Consider the following 20,016-nt stretch of genomic DNA (forward strand, 5'->3'; position numbering starts at 1 on the left):
CACGCAAACAACTGACGTACGCTTCAGTCTCTTGAGAAGGCATCACTGGCATCAGGGCCGCCTAATGCGGCGCTTCCGGCTTCACGCGGAACGGTCCTCATCACATGCGGAGTTTTACCCATTCTGGCTTCAACTACAACAGGCAGGCAGGCAGGGCTTAAGCTATCCCATTGAAGCTATTCCTCCTGCGCTCACTTCAACAGGCGTCAGGGTAACTTGGCAAAGGCAGTTGCAACAAATTGACGAGATGTTTCGTATATCGTTACGACATTTGGGTCATGCAGAGTGAGATCGCTACCCCTTAAGAGAGGGGTGTGGCGTGTGCATGTGTGCGTGGGCATGGTATGAGCGAGCGGGATACATGTTTTAAGAAATAAACGAGGCAGCAGAAAAAAGGAAGGTCTGCGATCTTGCGAAATCTATCTTGCGAAACAGGAGAGCTAAATAATGCAACGACCTCCCAAGAAGAGCTCGCCTCTCTCCAGTCTTTCCGATAAAATGGGTTATTGAACCAGAAGCGTGTGCTTCTACCCCGGGAGACGACAGAGAGTCACCCCCCCCCCCCCGTTTCCCTCGCTACGGTCTGGGAGCCGACAGGAAGTTCAACACTATGCATTGCTACCTCTAGTCAGGTTAAGGTGAGCTTCAGGCAGTGTTGGGGGTAACGTGCTACAGTATGGAGTTTCAGTAACGTATTACTTGCATTACTAATGCAGTCGGGTAATTACTCATTACAATGCTCAGTAACTAACGCAGGTTCAAGCTTCAACACAGCGTTTCCTGAAATGAATGGCGTTTCGTAGGGCTTCTTTTCCTCAATGAACAGTCGCTGCACACATTATCCTGTTTATGACACGACCAGATACTAAATAAATTAGGAATTCACTCCCAATATTAATTTAATGATTATTGACTAAATGATCGGTTTTTCTCTTTTTCTTCTCCACTAAGAATATCCGTTTCTTGGTGCACCAACGGCTAGATCTGCGACAACAACATCTCCTTGGCAGCAAGGCAAGTTTATTTATACAGCACTTTTCAATACAAGGCAATTCAAATTGCTTTAAAAAATGAAAGACATTAAGAAATGGCATTTAAAATCAGTCATTTAAAAGGAAGCTAATCAATTAAACATTAAAAGAAAAAGTACATGGATCAAAGTACAGTGCAGTCTAAGATATGAATAGTTCAATTAAAAGCAGCGACAAAAGAAAAGTTTTCAGCCTGGATTTAAAAGTAGTCAGAGTTGCAGCGACTAAGGGTGCAACAACTAATCGACTAATCGATCAAATCGATTACCAAATTAGTTGCAACTAATTCAGTCGTCGATTCATTGTGACGTCAGCAGTGTGTTTACGTGCGTAAGCTCCAACGTTATTGGTCTTTTTATCAGTACCGGAGACATTTATAAATATATGTCATGTTTATTGCTACAAAAACATTATATCGCAGTCTAGTGTCACAACTCGTTCTAATATGCAAAGGACAAACAAATGCGCCTATGATGTATTTTCGATCAGATGAGATCTCTCTCCCCCATCGCGAGGGGGCGGGGCAGTTTACACACACAGCTGCTACATGCAGCGGAGCACACTGCGGAGGTGGCGGAGAGAACGCGCTCCGAGGCGTGGTTAAACTTCACCCTCTTCGATGTGGAGAATGCTCGTTGCCAAAGTGTTTATCATGTAAGGGCGTAACACGAGCACTTTGTCTAAATATTTATCAAAAGTGCTCCACATCCAGACGAAGGAATGCACCGGGTTCCACTGTCTTTCTAGCAGCTCTGTAGCCCCATTCACGAGTAACGTTTCCACGTCAGATGTTATGTATGCTAGCAGCAACACACAGAGTAACTACATTATACAAACTGGGTTAATGATTAGAGGTAACTGAGTATTTATTAGTTTCAATTTCAGCTTTTCTGTTTACAGCCTGTCGACAGATTATTTTACGATTCGGTAAATGCTCAGGGCAATCTCGATGACAAGGTCATGTTCCCCCCTTTCTACGCACGGAGATAATGTATCTAATAGCGTGCAGGCCAAGGCTGGCTCTTCAAAGCAGATATTACGACGCGCTTTAAAGTTCCCATCATCGTTCAGCGGAACTCTTTCAGCCTTAAGTCAAGTAGGAGAAACTACGCGTGCACCGGCTATTCGGTAAATAATTAATAGCGTCTCTCCCCAGTTCAAATCACCCACTGCTCAGGGAGATCTCCTAATCCGTTGCCTTCACGCATCTAGTGTTCAAATACAACATTACTAAACTACAACTCCGCTCAACTGGGAAAAGAGAAGAAGAAACAAGAAGAGAGAAGAAGAAGCAAGAAGAGACTCCTCCAGGAGCACAGCGTTCCTAATCATGAGGAACTACAGGCCCAGTCTCACACCGAGTTCCTAGCCATCACATCAAGCTCATGGTATTAACGTTCCTCTAACCAACTGCGTGCATCCACATAAATGTCTTCAACGACAGTTGCTCTTCCTCACCGGGCAACCGTACTTTGCATGCGGATTCTTCGGCACGCATCATCTCCCGTTTCCTGGACGTGGCATCCGTCGGCCTCACGACGACCGTGTTTTTCCCCGACTTAAGGACGTGCACTGCACATCCTCCGTTTTTGGGGGGATATCTGCATGAGATCATTCGCATAGCGGCACACTCAGATTTCCACTATTGCTACACATTTATTATCACACTTGCTGGATCTAACACTAGCGTCCCTCCATCATCCTCACTTCAGATGATAGAAGACAGTCTTAATCACTCAATCAGCTCATCAGCATCTATGACTCATCCCGGCATACTTAACGCTAATTAAGATATACTATATCATGGGTCATGTCTCAGTATTTAACTAAGTGTACGTCTTTGCTGCGTGCATCCTGCACTTCATTCATATTCTCGGGTTCATGCTCACTTGGCTCGTGGTAAGCCAGGTTACGATATTCATGCATCACCGTACTCAAGCTAACAGCTCTCGGGCATTATATCGTCTACATCTCCCTCTTCACCCGGACATCGGCTCGTGCCGCCAATCAAGATCTCTTCAGTTTACCTATGGTAAATATGCATATAACTGGTGGTGGCGTCTAATAGCATATCAGGGCTTTCGTTCAGACAGGTGCAGCCATTCAAGGCATATCTCTCTCCTCCCTGCAAACTCGGACGGTGGTCCTCCTCCGCCTTCATATCCCATTCGCCCGGACATCCGTGCGTGCGGGCTATGTCCAAACACTAAACGGTATTTATACATACAACTGGTGGTGGTCTTAGCAAGTCAGCACATTTATGTGTCACCGTGTTCATGTTTAAACACTTCATATCGTTGTGACCTTCGGGTTCGCATTGTATTGAATCCTGCCGCGCAGGTTGCGGCCAGTGGGTCCGCATTATGTTTAAACCCTGCACGTGCAGGGCCAGTAGGTCAGTGTCATGTTTTACCCTGTGTGTACAGGTTGCGGCCTATGGGTCAGCATTTTGTTTAACCCTGTGTGTACAGGTTGCGGCCTATGGGTCAGCTTTTGTTTAACCCTGTGTGTACAGGTTGCGGCCTATGGGTCAGCATTTTGTTTAACCCTGTGTGTACAGGTTGCGGCCTATGGGTCAGCATTTTGTTTAACCCTGTGTGTACAGGTTGCGGCCTATGTGTCAGCTTTTGTTTAACCCTGTGTGTACAGGTTGCGGCCTATGGGTCAGCATTTTGTTTAACCCTGTGGGTACAGGTTGCGGCCTATGGGTCAGCTTTTGTTTAACCCTGCATGTGCAGGTTGTGGCCTATGGGTCAGCTTTTGTTTAACCCTGTGTGTGCAGGTTGTGGCCTATGGGTCAGCATTTTGTTTAACCCTGTGTGTACAGGTTGCGGCCTATGGGTCAGCATTTTGTTTAACCCTGTGTGTACAGGTTGCGGCCTATGGGTCAGCTTTTGTTTAACCCTGCGTGTGCAGGTTGCGGCCTATGGGTCAGCTTTTGTTTAACCCTATGTGTACAGGTTGCGGCCTATGGGTCAGCTTTTGTTTAACCCTGTGTGTACAGGTTGCGGCCTATGGGTCAGCTTTTGTTTAACCCTGTGCGTACAGGTTGCGGCCAGCGGGTCAGCGTCATGTTTAACCCTGCGCGTGCAGGTTGCGGCCGGTGGGTCAGCGTCATGTTTAACCCTGCGCGTGCAGGTTGCGGCCAGTGGGTCAGCATCGTCTAATCCAACATGCAGGCGCTAAGCATGGTTGGCGTTCACATTAACCCTACAGTTATTCCGACATTCTCATCATGTCCCCGTGTTATCTCATTTCATCCACAGATCTCCTCAATCAGCCAGCAAGGTAATAAATGCTTCACATCTCAGCACTTCTCACTTCTCTTCTCTTTGGGGGTTCATCGGAGCGGTTTTCCCCTCCCGAATGATTATCCTACAAACCGGGGCCTAATCTCCAAACATCAGTTGATTAATTGTTGTAATCTGTCATCATAATTTTCTATACCACGTGTCCGGTAATAAACATGTATTTCATACATCACGTCTCTCCTGTTTGAAATGAAGCTTAGCGCAAGTTCAAGAAGGAAGACCATACCCCTGGTGTTACACGTCACTGCAAGCTCCTCTTTCATTAAGTAATCAGGGGCGGTACTCCCTAGCTAGCAATCATTGCACCTGCTAAACCCTTTAAATCTGCTCTTCCCTCTCTGTCAGTTGTCATTTCTGGTGTCAACGCACAACCCGCCTCCACCCCTTTGCCTCGTGTCTCCTAATTCAGGGCCAAGCTAATCCTTCTTCCTCCAGACCAGACCGAACCACTTATCACCACCACCAGTGTCTAGCCCCCGGGGATTCATCGGAGCGGTTTTCCCCTCCCGAATGATTATCCTACAAACCGGGGCCTAATCTCCAAACATCAGTTGATTCATTGTTGTAATCTGTCAATCATAATTTTCTATACCACGTGTCCGGTAATAAACATGTATTTCATACATCACGTCTCTCCCGTTTGAACTCTTTTTGAAATGTCGGAAAGATAACTCCTCACTTGAAGAATCTGAATAAATGCTATTTGAGTAAAATCATATTGTAACGAACGCTGTTCAAAAGGATTTCACGTCTTTATCACCGACATGTTTTGATCACGATGTGTTCGAGTTAAAATCAGATCTATATAATTTCCCCCCCAATAACAGAGTTATGTCTTAATGCTGATATACTGGGAACAATCTGATGGTATCAAGTTGACATACTGAAACTGTATTGGTTTGTTAATTGTGTTTGTGTGCGCAATAAATGTTCAGAAAGCTCAGAGAAGCCAAAACCATCCTTCATACCATCATTCACATCCAAATATTAACTAACATTTAAATATGTACATCTCTAATATCGTCAAGTGGTTCATTTAATTTCTGTTTCTTTTGGTAACAGTCAGTGACAGCAGGAGCACAGACATGAGATCAGATCACACTGACTACTCATTACACTCTATTATCATATATTATTATATATTATTAAATGGACCAACAGCAAAGGTCTATCAGAACATGTCACAATCTTTTTTCATCAAATGCTTGAGGTTAATATAATGTTTTCCTCTCTTTTTAACACAATGTTGTAATATATGTTTTATTATAGACTTGCTGGCTGGATAATCACAGAGACTGACTGTGAAGTCGTGGCCTCAGCTCTGAAGTCTGACCCCTCCCATCTGAGAGATCTGGAGCTGAGTCACATCCCTCTGCAGGATTCAGGAGTGGAGCGTCTGATTTCTGGACTAAAGAGTCCAAACTGCAGACTGGAGGCTCTCAGGTCAAGTTCACTGACTGCAGTTCATATTGATCTGTTTGTGTTTATGATTTTCTGAATTTGAACAAATACAATGTTATTTTTATTTGTTTCCGTTTCTGCTAATGACTGAATATTGATCATAGTAACAGAGAGAAGGTGAATGTGTGAGGGAGAGAGTTTTGAGCTTCCACAGACTCACCCTGTGCTCCAGGAGTCAGTGGAGATGCTGTCAGTACTGAGGAGCTGTGAGGGAGAGGAAGGAGTTGTTCAACATCTGATCAAAGTTAGAGTTCCAGATTATCAGTGGATTGTTTCTGCATCATCTCTGACATTAAAACCCTGTTTGGACCTCTGAACAGATTATTAAACCTGGAGTTATTTCAAACAGGAACTTTGTTTTCTAAACTTACATCATGGTTTCTTTCTTCAGACTGAAGCGCTGCAGGTTGTCAGAGATCAGCTGTTCTGCTCTGATCTCAGCTCTGAAGTCCAACCTCCATCTGAGAGATCTGGAGCTGAGTGAGAAACGCTCTGCAGGATTCAGGAGTGGAGCTGCTGAGAGATCTTCTGGAGAGTCCAGACTGCAGACTGGGAGACTCTCAGGTCAGTTCACTGACTCTCTGTTACTGCTGGAGATCTCACATGTTCACTTTGTAACTGAACCTCATTTATATTCGTTAATAACTAACATCCATAGAGTTGTAAATGTCCTTTTATTCATGTTTCATTTTTAAGAGTAAAAACTGCAGACATACATGTTGAGTTTTTCTTCTTTCTCATTTGATCAGGGCGGCCCCCCCCCCCAGGAGAGGTTGAGCGAGGGGGAGAGAGAGAGGTTGAGAGAGAGAGGGTGAGAGAGAGAGAGAGAGAGAGAGGTTGAGCGAGAGAGAGAGAGAGAGAAGAGAGGTTGAGAGAGAGAGGTTGAGAGAGAGAGGTTGAGAGAGAGAGGTTGAGAGAGAGGTTGAGAGAGAGAGAGAGAGGAGGTTGGATGTTTGAGAGAGAGAGAGAGAGAGGTTGAGAGGTTGATAGAGTGAGAGAGGCGAGCGCGCGTTGCGCGCCGCGCGCGCGCGCCGCGCGCTCGCGGTTGCGCGCGCGGTTGCGCCGGTTGCGCGCGCGCCGCGCGCGCGCGCGCGCGTTGCGCGCGCGCTCGTTCGCGGTTGCGCGAGAGAGATTAGAGAGAGAGAGAATGCAGCTGACTCATATACTCATAGATACACCTAGATGAGTCATTTAAAACCTTTCATTACAGTACAGAGAAAAGCTGTGAGAATGTTGCATAATGTACAACCTAGAGAACAAACAGTTTATTGAGTCAAGGCTGTTCACTTTTAAAGGTTTAATAGAATTACAAGACGGCTTTAGTTATGCATAAAGCAAACAACAGAATACTGCCAGAAAAATATACAAAACACATTAGTTTAAACTCAGAGGATGAGCATCATAGCAGGAGATTACATTCTAAGCATCAGCTTGTTTATTAGCTGTAATGGTTTATTTGGTAGGGACATTGCACTTTAATGAACACTTAAAACAATGAATGTACCAAGCGTAAATATGCCGGATTTAGCTTTGAGCTACTTTCCATCCGCAGTCCCTCACATCAAACATTAAGAACATGACCAAACATAGCAGATACAAATACACGAAATACAAGAAAAGTGCAAAAGAGCAAGAGCAGAATACACAAGTATTTATGACATGGCAAAACAACATAGCAGCACGGATACATAGCGTGCAGGCGAGGATACCCCTGTGTTAAAGTGCATCTAGTGGTGACCGCACGTTTGCACGTCCTGCTTTAAAGCAGATGTGTCTCTGGAGTAAAGAAGTGGAATTCTTTGCCGAATGATTTAAACGGCTGTAAGAACATTTTCATGTTTAAGAAAATGTATAAAGAAAGCGTAATTAGACGGTATGAAGGTGACTTGTGATTGTGTTCTGGTTTCATGTTTCAGTATTTGTGAGAAACTGTGACTGAAAGAATGTTGCTTTGATTTGACTTTTTTATGGTTATTTCATTTTCTTGTTTTTGTAATTATTTTTATTTATTTGAGAAACATCTGATTGGATTATAAACAGATGTTTATCCTCATCATGTTTTCTTTATTCAGACTGAGGGGCTGCAGGTTGTCAGAGATCAGCTGTTCTGCTCTGATCTCAGCTCTGAAGTCCAACATCCATCTGAGAGATCTGGACCTGAGTGAGAACGCTCTGCAGGATTCAGATGTGGAGCTGCTGAGAGATCTTCTGGAGAGTCCAGACTGCAGACTGGAGACTCTCAGGTCAGTTCACTGACTCTCTGTTACTGCTGGAGATCTCACATGTTCACTTTGTAACTGAACCTCATTTATATTCATTAATAACTTCATCCATAGAGTTTGTAAATCTCCTTTTATTCATTTTTCATTTTTAAGAGTAAGAAGTAAGAACTGCAGACATACATGTTGACTGTTTCTTAAAGGAACTGTAATAGATGTTAGTAGTAAAAAGTAAATCTCTGTATTTAATATTTAGTAAACGATAACGTCTGAATAAAGGTCATCTGAAGTAACTTTAGTTTCACATGATAAAGTTCACTTTCTGAAGTAGACAGATGTTTCTGTTCAGATTCATTTAAATGTTGAGAAACATCTGATTGGATTATAAACAGATACTTATCCTCATCATGTTTTCTTTATTCAGTCTGAGGAGCTGCAGTTTGTCAGAGATCAGCTGTTCTGCTCTGGCCTCAGCTCTGAAGTCCAACATCCATCTGAGAGATCTGGACCTGAGAGAGAACGCTCTGCAGGATTCAGGAGTGGAGCTGCTGAGAGATCTTCTGGAGAGTCCAGACTGCAGACTGGAGACCCTCAGGTCAGTAAGGGGTCTCTGCTGGTTCAGCAGTATTGTATGAAACACAGGGAGGTGTTTCTCTCACTGGGGAAACAGATCAGTGATGTTACCCACTGACTGCAGGCTCTCTCATTCTTCCATCAACTAGAGAAGGCCAGCTGGAAATGCAAAGCCACGTTTAGTTCAATCAGGAGAGCTTTTGATGTAATAATACATATTTATTGCGCAGATGCACAAATGAATGTAATGGTAATTTTGGTGATTAGGCCCCGGGAAGGGCTGTAATCATTCGGGAGGGTAGAGCCGATCCGATGAAACCCCCCTGGGGTCTAGACACTGGTGGTGGTGAATGGATAGTTGGGGTCGGTCTGAAGGGGAGGGGCTTAGCTTGACCCTGGTGGTGGTGAATGGATAGTTGGGGTCGGTCTGAAGGGGAGGGTGTTTAGAGTCGGAGAGGTCCTCATAATTTATTCCGGTAAATTACTCTGACCTACTAATTGACCTTTCCGAAGTTATTGAGTCTATGTAAGGTTGCTGCTTGGCTCAGATCCACCAACGTCAGCAAGATCTCACCTCTATAACTCCCCGAAGAACCTAGGTTAAATTAACTGCTGTTTCAATTCAGACAACTCTTTTTTAATATGTTTAAGGGATCCCGAAGGATTTTGATATCAGTAAATGGAGTGTGCTCCTACCTAAGTGTGAGTGGCAGGGTGCAATCTTACCTTTGAAGCAGGAGAGGAGTGCACAGGTTGTCTTTTAAATTATCCCAGTCCAAAAGGTGGGATCAGTTTATTTGAAGAAAAATAGGTCCAAACTAATACAGGGTTTTTACCTTCTCTCTTTACAACATTATAATCATACTAAAAAAATGGTGCTGTGATCATGTTCAAATATGAAACTTTAATTCACAGTCTTACATTTATTACCAAAATGTTTTAATTTCAACTGCCCAATTCAGTTGTGACATTTTAAAATCTCCCGATAGAATTTAGAGGTATTTCCTCATAAAAAGGCCGGTGACAATAAAAAGCGCATTCAACTTTTCATTCACCAAATCAATTCACATCAGTTTCATACCTTTTTTTCCGACACAGACGGCGGGTATAACATTCAAAAACCCGTTCCTATCCGCATTAATTCGGAGGAAGATTCCTCACAGGTCGCGGGTTATAATATTCATACACTTTTTCCGACACAGACGGCGGATTTAACATTCAAAAACCCATTCCTATCCGCATTAATTCGGAGGAAGATTCCTCACAGGTGGCGGGTTATAATATTCACAAACACATCTCTCATCAAATCATTCCACTCAGCCAACAACCAAGAAATTTGAGAGATATTTACCACGTGTGTGAGGACCTTACCGAGAGCTATTAACCCAGCTCTGAAGGACACAGCCTACCGGGAGAGAGTCTACCAGGGGTTTCCCCCCCCTCTCTCTCGCGCTCTCTCAAAAAACCAGTCTCTTTATGCTCAAAAAACTGGATCGAAACCCCCAAAAAACAAACTCCTCCTCTACACCCAATTTGTGGAAAACTGGGCATGCCCTCTAATGTACAAGGCTGGACATGACCCGACATGTTCCATATCTTATGGCATAAGACACACCTTCCCATGTTAGTGTAAAAAGGACATGACCCCTTTAGGCCTCTAATGTGTTTCTCCTTAAGCTTGGAGCCCCCCTCCCTGTGAACTGCTGCCAGAGGAGAGGGAGAAAACGGCCTATCTCTTATCCAAAACACCCATAACTCTTTTTAGGCTGTACACTCAACTTAACAAACCACTTGGTTTTGTTTATACTGTGACTATAGAAAAACCTAAAATATGAAGTATTTTTCATTGTGGGTTATACAAAAATATAATTGATTATATTTGATTATAACTAACTTTCGTTTTAAGTATTAAACATACTATGAAAACTCACAACACCCTCTTTTCAAAACGCAAAGTTATCAAATAGCAACAGAAAAAAATTGTAAGCATACATAGGCTACATATTCAAAAAACCGTCAAGAAGCATTCTCATTATGGGTTTATACAAGAATATGATTGATCATATATGATTTATAATTAACTTTCGTTTTTAAGTATTCACTTCATACTATGATCTCAACAAGGGGCTTAGCTTGACCCTGGTGGTGGTGAATGGATAGTTGGGGTCAGTCTGAAGGGGAGGGGCTTAGCTTGACCCTGGTGGTGGTGAATGGATAGTTGGGGTCGGTCTGGAGGGGAGGGGCTTAGCTTGACCCTGGTGGTGGTGAATGGATAGTTGGGGTCGGTCTGAAGGGGAGGAGCTTAGCTTGACCCTGGTGGTGGTGAATGGATAGTTGGGATCGGTCTGAAGGGGAGGGGCTTAGCTTGACCCTGGTGGTGGTGAATGGATAGTTGGGGTCGGTCTGAATGGGAGGGGCTTAGCTTGACCCTGGAATCAGAGGGACAGTGTTACGGCCTATAGAATTTTGGACCCCAAAGCAAAAGACTGGAGAGAGATGGTCAATAAACAAAAAGCTTTATTCAAGCAGAAAACAGAAAATACGGCAGTGGAGTCAGGAAGTTGGCTGGCACTGAGTCGTCAGGGACAGGAGGCAAAAATCCAAACACTTAATCCAAACGACGAGGAGAGCAGCGAGACACACCGGAGGGTCGAAACACAGAGGAATTATCTGGCAGGGAAGTGGCATGAGGACCGGGCTTATAAATCTACAGGTGAAGAGGTGAGTGGAAACAGGTGTGCCTCGTCTGCTCCTGGGAGGAGCCAGCCAACTCCCTGTCACACGCCAGCCCTGCAGAGGAACACAGAGAAGAGAGGGGTGAGACAGGAAAAAGCACACAAAAGCACACAACAAAAATAAAACTAAACAGAATCATAACAGTACCCCCCCCCTCAATGGACGCCTCCTGGCGTCCTACCAGGCCTGTCCGGGTACCTCTCATAAAAGTCCCTAAGGAGAGCAGGGTCCAAAATCAGGGAGCAGGAGACCCATTGACGCTCCTCTAGTCCGTACCCCTCCCAATCCACCAAGTACTGGAAACCCCGGCACTCGCCTTCGTACATCCAACAACCGCTGGACGGTGAAAGCAGGATGATTGTCAATACTCTGGGGGGGAGGAGGGGGCTCGGCCGGAGGGCTCAGAGGACTGGAGGAACTGGTTTGAGCAGTGAGACATGAAATGCTGGGTGGACATTCAAGGCAGCAGGCAGCTTGAGCCTAACCACAGCGGGGGTTATTAATCCGTTCAATGACAAACGGGCCAATGTACCTGGGTGCCAGTTTGCGGGAGTCAGTCTGGAGTGGCAGATCACGGGAGGACAGACAGACCTTCTGACCGGGCTGGTAGTCCGGGGCTGGAGTGCGATGGCGGTCTGCAAGCCTCTGGTTGCGAGCAGCAGTGCGAACGAGAGCTGCCCGAGCTTCATGCCAGACTCTGCGGGCCCGCCGAAGATGCCCCTGTACTGAGGGGACTGCCACATCCCTCTCCTGGGTGGGGAAGAGAGGGGGTTGGAACCCAACAGAAGCCATGAATGGAGACATTCCTGTGGCGGAGCAAACCAGGGAGTTGTGGGCATATTCAACCCAAGGCAGGTGGGAGGCCCAGGAGACTGGATGGTGAGAAGAGACACAGCGAAGGGCTGCCTCCAGGTCCTGATTCGCACGCTCAGTCTGGCCGTTGGTCTACGGGTGGTAACCTGATGACAGACTGGCCGACGCCCCCAATGCCTGGCAAAAGGCTTTCCAGACTCGAGAGGCAAATTGCGGACCCCTGTCAGAAACAATGTCCAGAGGAATGCCATGCAATCTAAAAACATGCTGGGTGATTAGTGTAGCAGTCTCCAGAGCAGAAGGTAACTTAGGTAGGGGAACGAAGTGTACGGCCTTGGAAAAGCGGTCAACAATCGTCAGGATAACTGTATTTCCTTCCGATGGGGGAAGACCCGTCACGAAGTCCATGGCGATGTGAGACCAAGGCCGATGAGGAATGGGAAGAGGGCGGAGAAGACCAGCAGGGGCGCGGTGGGATGCCTTACTGCGGGCGCAGATGGAGCAGGCGGCGACATACTTCTTGGCGTCAGAGGACATGGAGGGCCACCAGAAGCGTTGTTGGAGGAGGCCTAGAGTCCGAAGTGCTCCTGGATGGCAAGCTACCTTAGAATCATGTCCCCACTGGAGCACTGAAGATCTGGCGTGCGGTGGAACGAACAGCCGACCCGGTGGACAATCCTCAGGAGCTGGATGGTCCTCTTGTGCCTCCTGGACCACCCTCTCAACCTCCCACCTGGCTACTCCCACCACACAGGAGGATGGAAGAATGGTTCCCGCGGATGGCTCCTCAACCGGAGGAGCGAACTGACGTGACAGGGCATCTGCCTTGATGTTCCGTGAGCCTGGCCGATAGGTGAGGGTGAAGCTGAACCGGCCCAGAAAAAGTGCCCATCGAGCCTGGCGAGAGTTGAGCCTGCGAGCAGAACGGAGATAAGCTAAGTTTCTGTGGTCCGTCCATACCACAAACGGATGAGTTGTGCCTTCAAGCCAGTGCCTCCATGCCTGCAGGGCTAAGACTACTGCCAGAAGCTCCCGATTTCCCACATCATAGTTTCTTTCTGCCGGGGAGAGCCGGCGGGAAAAGAAGGCGCAGGGATGCAACTTCTGGTCGGAGGCTGAGCGGTGGGAGAGGACTGCCCCTACACCAGTGTCGGAGGCATCCACTTCGACCACAAAAGGGGCTGAAGAATCAGGGTGAGATAACACAGGAGCAGAGGAAAACAAACACTTCAACATAGCAAAAGCAGCCTCAGCTTCAGATGACCACACAAAGGGAACTTTAACTGAGGTGAGCTTGGTGAGTGGGGCGGCTGCTCGACTATAGTCACGAATAAACCTGCGGTAAAAGTTGGCAAAACCAAGAAACCTTTGGAGTTGCTTTCTCGTTGTAGGAGTGGGCCATTCGGCCACTGCCATGACTTTGGCAGTGTCGGCTCTGACCTGTCCCTTCTCTACCACAAAACCCAGGAATTAAACAGAGGAAACATGAAAGGCACACTTCTCAGCCTTAACATAAAGTCTGTTCTCCAGAAGTCTCTGCAGCACCAACCTCATGTGTTGGACATGTTCTTGGGGGTCACGAGAGAAAATGAGGATATCATCAAGATACACAAAGACAAATCTGTTAAGCATATCACGAAGGACATCGTTAATGAGTGCCTGAAACACAGCAGGGGCGTTAGTTAACCCAAAAGGCATAACTAACTATTCAAAATGTCCCAGGGGCGTCTTAAACGCAGTCTTCCACTCGTCTCCCACCCTTATCCTAACTAGGTGGTAGGCATTTCGGAGGTCCAACTTAGAGAAGATGGTGGCTTGATAGAGGAAACCAAAAGCTGAGTCTATGAGCGGAAGAGGATACTTATTATTTACAGTAATGTCATTCAAGCCCCTGAAATCAATACAGGGGCGTAGAGTCTTATCCTTTTTGTCAACAAAAAAAACCCCTGCCCCCAATGGAGAGCGAGAAGGGCGAATGAGACCAGTAGCAACAGAGTCAGTGATATAAGTCTCCATGGCCTCCCTCTCCGGCTTGGAGATATTATAAAGTCTGCTCGAAGGCAAGGGAGCACCGGGGAGCAAGTCAATGCCACAGTCATAAGGTCGATGAGGTGGGAGAGACAGGGCACGATCCTTGCTGAAAACCTCCTGGAGGTCATGATACTCAGAGGGAACTGACGTGAGGTCAACAGGTCTGGGGGGGAACAGGTTTTGAAGTAACAGTGGTGGGTATGGCAGAGTGTAAGCAGTGAGAGTGGCAGAACAAACTCCAATTGACGATGGATAAGGTGGCCCAGTCTATGTGTGGGTTGTGGAGTTTAAGCCAGGGGAGACCTAACACCAGCGGAGAAAGGGGTGAGGGAATGAGATAAAGGGAAATGGTCTCGTGATGATTACCTGAGAGTAACAATGACACGGGGGCAGTACGGTGAGTTACACGGGCAAGAAGCCTACCATCAAGGGAAAAAATGTTCTTGGGCTCGGGCAGGAGTTCTGAGGGGAGATTAGACTGGAAAACCAGGTCAGAGTCAATAACATTTTCATCAGCCCCTGAATCAACTAAGACTTGAAGGGGAAGGGAAACTTGTGAACTAGAAACCGTACCCTTTAACAGGAGACGATTAGCGTGGGAAGGGGAGACAGAAGTATGGCTCACCAGCGCCCCTCCCCCGGCTGCTGAGCCTGCTCTTTTGGCAGAGCGGAACAGTTTGGCTCGAATGTGCCAGCCTGACCACAGTATATGCAGAGCCTCTGGAGGGAAACGGCGTTCCCGTTCCGCAAGTGAAAGCCTCATTCTCCCCAGCTGCATAGGCTCTCTGGGCTTAGGGATGAGGAGACGGTGGGTGGGTCCCGGTAGGGAGAAAGGCCCGAAGCGTTGGTGAGGAGGTGCAGACTGTCCAGGCGGACGTGGTGACTTGGGTTGGGAAAAGGGGAGAGGGAATCTCTGCCTGTCTGTTCTCTCCCTACGCCTCTCACGGAGGCGATTATCTAAGCGAATGGCCAAAGAAATTAACTCCTCAAGGGACGAAGTCTCATCTCGAGCAGCTAGCTCGTCCTTTAACTGGTCGTTTAATTCACGGGAAAAAGCTATCTGTAGAGCCGTCTCATCCCACCCGCTCTCTGCTGCGAGAATGCGGAAATCAATTGAGTAAGTGGAGACTGACTCAGAACCCTGGCGTAAAGAAAGGAGCCGATTACCGGCCTCCTTACCCTGAAGCGGGTGGTCAAAAACTTGATACATCTCGGTCTCAAACACAGGAAAAGAGTTATAGATAGCTGGGTTACTCTTGGCTATGGCTACCGCCCATGCAGCTGCTTTACCCGATAACAAACTCATAATGAAAGCTACTCTAGTTCTGTCAGAGGAGTAAGTTAAAGGCTGCTGATCAAAAACTATGGAGCACTGGTGAAGAAACTGACTGCATGTCCCTGAATCACCTGAATACCTCACAGGGGTGGGGATGAATGGTTCACGGGGTTGGCCGGGATGAATGACTGGAATCTCAGGAGGTGGGGGCGGTGGCGCAGGAGCTGGAGCCGTCAGCGTGTTGAGCTGGATGAAAGACTGGTCCAAGCGGCCGCTGAGTTGAGTGAAACCGGCAGTAAGGTTGTGGAGGGATTCCATGATACCTTGTAGAGCTTGTTCGTGCTGCCCCACACGAGCTCCCTGTGTCGAAAGAGCTTGCCTCAATTTCTCAGTCTCTGCGGGGTCCATGCTTTGGCCAGATAATTCTGTTACGGCCTATATAATTTTGGACCCCAAAGCAAAAGACTGGAGAGAAATGGTCAATAAACAAAAAGCTTTATTCAAGCAGAAAACAGAAAATACAGCAGTGGAGTCAGGAAGTTGGCTGGCAGAGTGACGCCCCCGGTCACTTATTGAGAGGAGAGAGAGTAGCATGGGAATAGAAATACATGAAGAGTAAAGACGGTCTTCCTGGTTGAATTTGCGCTGAGCTTCATTAAGTAATCAACTTTCCAGCAGACATATGGGGTTTGACAGAAGAGTGGAAAAGGTAGTCTGTGTTTGATGGGATGTTTTTAGTTCCTTGACTAATGGCTGTTACTTCCTGTCATGCAGCTGAGAGCTGTGGCAGTCAGTCGTAGTGTTTGCAGAGAAGATATGATGGGATGTAAAGCATGAGATCAGGACTCTGAAGCTGACTCAAAGAACAAACACTTATTTTAAACTGGATCATAACTGTTGGATTGTGTTCATCCCTACAGGATCAGAGATGATGAGACGATCAGAGCCAAGATCCAGAAGACCTGTGAGTACTGAATATCCTCCATTCATCCAGATATGAGACTCTTTGATGGAGCACGTCCTCAGAGGAAAACAACACTCTGGTTTCTCTCTCTTCATCATTTTGGCTGTTTCTCTTCACAAGAACTGTCTATCAACACAGTGACGCGTTCACTGACACTCTGTAAAATGTAAATAAACTCTGAAGAATAAAACACATGAAAACATCAACATTATAACCAGTCCGTTACAGTATTACCCTCAAAATATACTTCAGTACAAGTAGAAGTACTCAGATATTTTACTTGAGTAAAAGTAGAAGTACTCAGATCTAGTAACGACAGTAAAAGTAGTCGTTGTGCAGATTGGTCCATTTCAGAATAATATATATGATATGTTTTATAATGATTGATCATGAAAGTGTTCTCAAAGCTGGTGAAGGTGCAGCTAGTTTGAATGACTTTGTATACTGCAGGGTAGCTGGTGGATTTACTCCAGGTGGAACTAAAGTCTGATTCAACACTTGGTTATATTTCACATCATTCATCCACATCTGTGAAGTAACTAAAGGTATACATGTAGTGGAGGAAAAGTACACCATGTACCTCTGAACTGTAGTGGAGTAGAAGTGTAGAAGTACACAGTAGCATCAAATGGAAATACTCAGGTAAAGTACAAGTACCTTAACATTGTACTTAAGTACAGTACTTGAGTAAATGTACTCAGTTCCTCTCCTGGTCTGTAAAGCTCTCCCAACATATGCAGGTTAGCATCCGGCAGCTTCTATGTGCTGGGGACCCGTACTGTACATGTCTATCATCACACTTTGGGCTCCTCAACATGTGTGGGTTCCCAGCAGGACTCTCTGAGCTGCAGACACATTCTTTCTGTGACTTTGTTCCAGATATTTGGAGCATAATAACTGAAGCTGTTTCTCCATGTTCAGGAACTCCCATCCCCCGAGTCCTGCGGCAGGAAGCGCTCCTTCTCTCCAAGAACTCCTGGACCCTGCAAGCTGGTCCAGAACCAGAGTCCCAGTGAGGAGTCCAGCCAGTCGACCTCTCAGAGTTCAACTAAACTACAACATTATTAAAGATCATGTTTAAAGTTAAAAAAGGATGCTTTCAGACTGAATCCAGAAGTTTCTCCAGCTGCAGTCAAAGCAGATCATTTGAGGAATATATAAAACAATTATAAAACTGTAATAAGAATTACTCTGAATACTTTCTTTGGACATTTTATTTACATTTATTTTAATCAAATGCTTCTGACTTTCTATCAGAGTGCTTTTCTCCTGAATCAACGACTTAACTCTTCTTTCTTTTCTTGTGTATTTCATAAACAGGATGTTGTTGTTTGTCCTTATATCCTGATTGCTGAGTCAGCAGTACAGCAGCCAGGCGGTAACGGTCAGCTGGCATGTGTATCTGTTCATTGGCTCATATGTAGCATGTTTAATGGCAGTGTTTTGAAAATGGCTGCCAGGTGGATATGTCAGATCTCTGTGTGTTACTCAGAGAGCCGTGTGCAGGGTTTTAGAAAGTGCAGAGTTGAATTGCAGATTGTGTGCAGAGCTGAAAATGTGTTTAGAGTTCTGTTTGATTGAATCCAGCCAGTGTTGCCGCAGCAAAGCATAAGGGCTCAGAGCTCAGACCTATTGTGTTCACATTATATACGCTTCCTTTAGGCAATAAGGAATCACTCTGGACATTTTCATTGTTATGCGGATGATACTCAATTATACACAATATAGACAAAAGTATTGGACCACCTGCACATTAGAGAGATACCGCAGGTCCTTCCTTCCTGCAGCGGTCAGACTATATAACCACCACGACCCCTAGTAGACCCCCCACACAACAACACAGACTATAACACCCCTTGTTGTTAAATACCAACTATGTGCAATATATACATATATATATATGCCGTTAAAACTATGCAATATATACCTGGCTGTTAAATCCTCAGAACTGGTACAGCATGTGTATTTTGTAAAATGTGTAACTTTTTTTAAATTATAATTTCTTGTTTTAATCTTTAATACTTTGTTGTCTGCATGCTTTAGGGAACATGAAGCTGTCTCTGGCTCTTTCTGCTGTAACAATGTACATCTCTCCTCTGGGACTAATAAAGGGATTCTGATTCTGATCACACCTACAGGAGCTTTCAGGACATCCCATTCCAAACTCTTAGGCTTTCATTTGAACTTGGTCCCCCTTTGCAGCTATAACAGCTTCCACTCTTCTGGGAAGGCTTTCTACAGATCTTGGAGTGTGTCTGTGGGAAGCCCTTTCATCCAGAAGAGCATTAGTGAGGTCAGACACTGGTGTTGGACGAGAGGCTGGCTCTCCGTTCTAGTTCATCCCAAAGGTGTTCAGTGGGTTGAGGTCAAGTTCTTCCACACCAAACTCATCCACCCAGGCCTTGATGGAGCTGCTTTGTGGGGCTCAGTCATGCTGGAACAGAAAGCTTCTCCCTCCCAAACTGTTTCCTGGCTGTTTTCCACCAGATTGAGACTTGAGTTTCTTGGTGTTTTTCACAACAAATAAAAATGCTCAAAAACTAAAAACAGTATTCTTGCTAATCATTGATGAATTACACACTGTGAAGAATAAATAATACATGTAAAAAATGCATCAAAGTCAATGTTGGTGCCAATTTGTACACATATAAAATACTTTATGTTTACATATTTTCTTAATGTCTTTCATTTTTTCACTTTGGATTGCCTTGTGTTGAAAGGTGCTATATAAATAAACTTGCCTTATTAATTGTTTATTCATAATAATCTTGTTCTCTTAGGTATAGCTTTTTAAATGTGTTTTTTTAAAGAAATACAAATAAAATATATTCAATATGTTGTATCTGTTTTAGAAAATAAATACAAATACAAAATGATACAGAAAATAATGATCAGTTTTGTGGCTTTATGTGAACGAGCTGAGGACTCTCTATGTTCATGCTCTCCTGGATATAAACCCAACAGATCGTTGGATCAAATCTGCTTTGAATTATCTTCTTTATTTCACCTCGTACCTCCGCCCAGAACACCTTCAACTTTCTGCACCGCCAAACACAGAGAAACCACGTTCCCTTGATTCTGTGCATGTTAAATACATGTGACGGCCCCTAGGCCTTAGACTCAGGTCCCTGGTTAGCCACTCCCCAAATCAGGAGAGATTGCTGACACCTGATTTGGGCTGACTGCTCAGCTACAAGTATGGGTGCCTGAGCAGTCAGTCTCTATCTCCTCTTGGGTTGCTTGGCTCTACTGGACCTTGGTTTGGTTGTTCTTTCGTTATATACTGATGCATGTTCACACACCCACACACTACACACATTACTGATTAACTGACTTCATAGTTAATTTAGTTTCTTTAAATAAATGCACTTCAATTGGATGAATCATGTGTGATCTCCTTCCTTTGTCCGTCCTTGAGCCAGGGCATGACACACATATCTGGCATATTTTTATATCGGTTTAAATCAGGGGTGTCAAACTCCCGTGACCTCATGTTATGTGGCCCCGCAAGAGCGTGCAAAGAATATACTATACAACTCAATTGGTGTAATTGTTGAATATTTGCTGTCATTTATTTGCCAGAGACTTCTGCTTTCAGACG

The 20,016-nt window shown here is 45.4% G+C and overlaps 1 protein-coding gene across 1 annotated transcript; it reads left to right on the forward strand.

Annotated features, from left to right (window-relative positions):
* Window positions 1–5,611: 5,611 nt before the first annotated feature.
* LOC117535452 (ribonuclease inhibitor-like) lies at window positions 5,612–18,962 on the forward strand (the record flags this gene model as incomplete). Its single annotated transcript, XM_034199908.1, has 5 exons — window positions 5,612–5,785; window positions 7,876–8,046; window positions 8,447–8,617; window positions 16,372–16,415; window positions 17,337–18,962. Coding segments are annotated over 5 exons (562 nt in total), but the record flags the coding sequence as incomplete, so codon positions are not given.
* Between the last annotated feature and the right edge of the window lie 1,054 nt (window positions 18,963–20,016).

This window comes from Gymnodraco acuticeps, unplaced genomic scaffold (genome assembly GCF_902827175.1).
Source record: "Gymnodraco acuticeps unplaced genomic scaffold, fGymAcu1.1, whole genome shotgun sequence".
Classification (NCBI taxonomy): Eukaryota; Metazoa; Chordata; class Actinopteri; order Perciformes; family Bathydraconidae; genus Gymnodraco; species Gymnodraco acuticeps.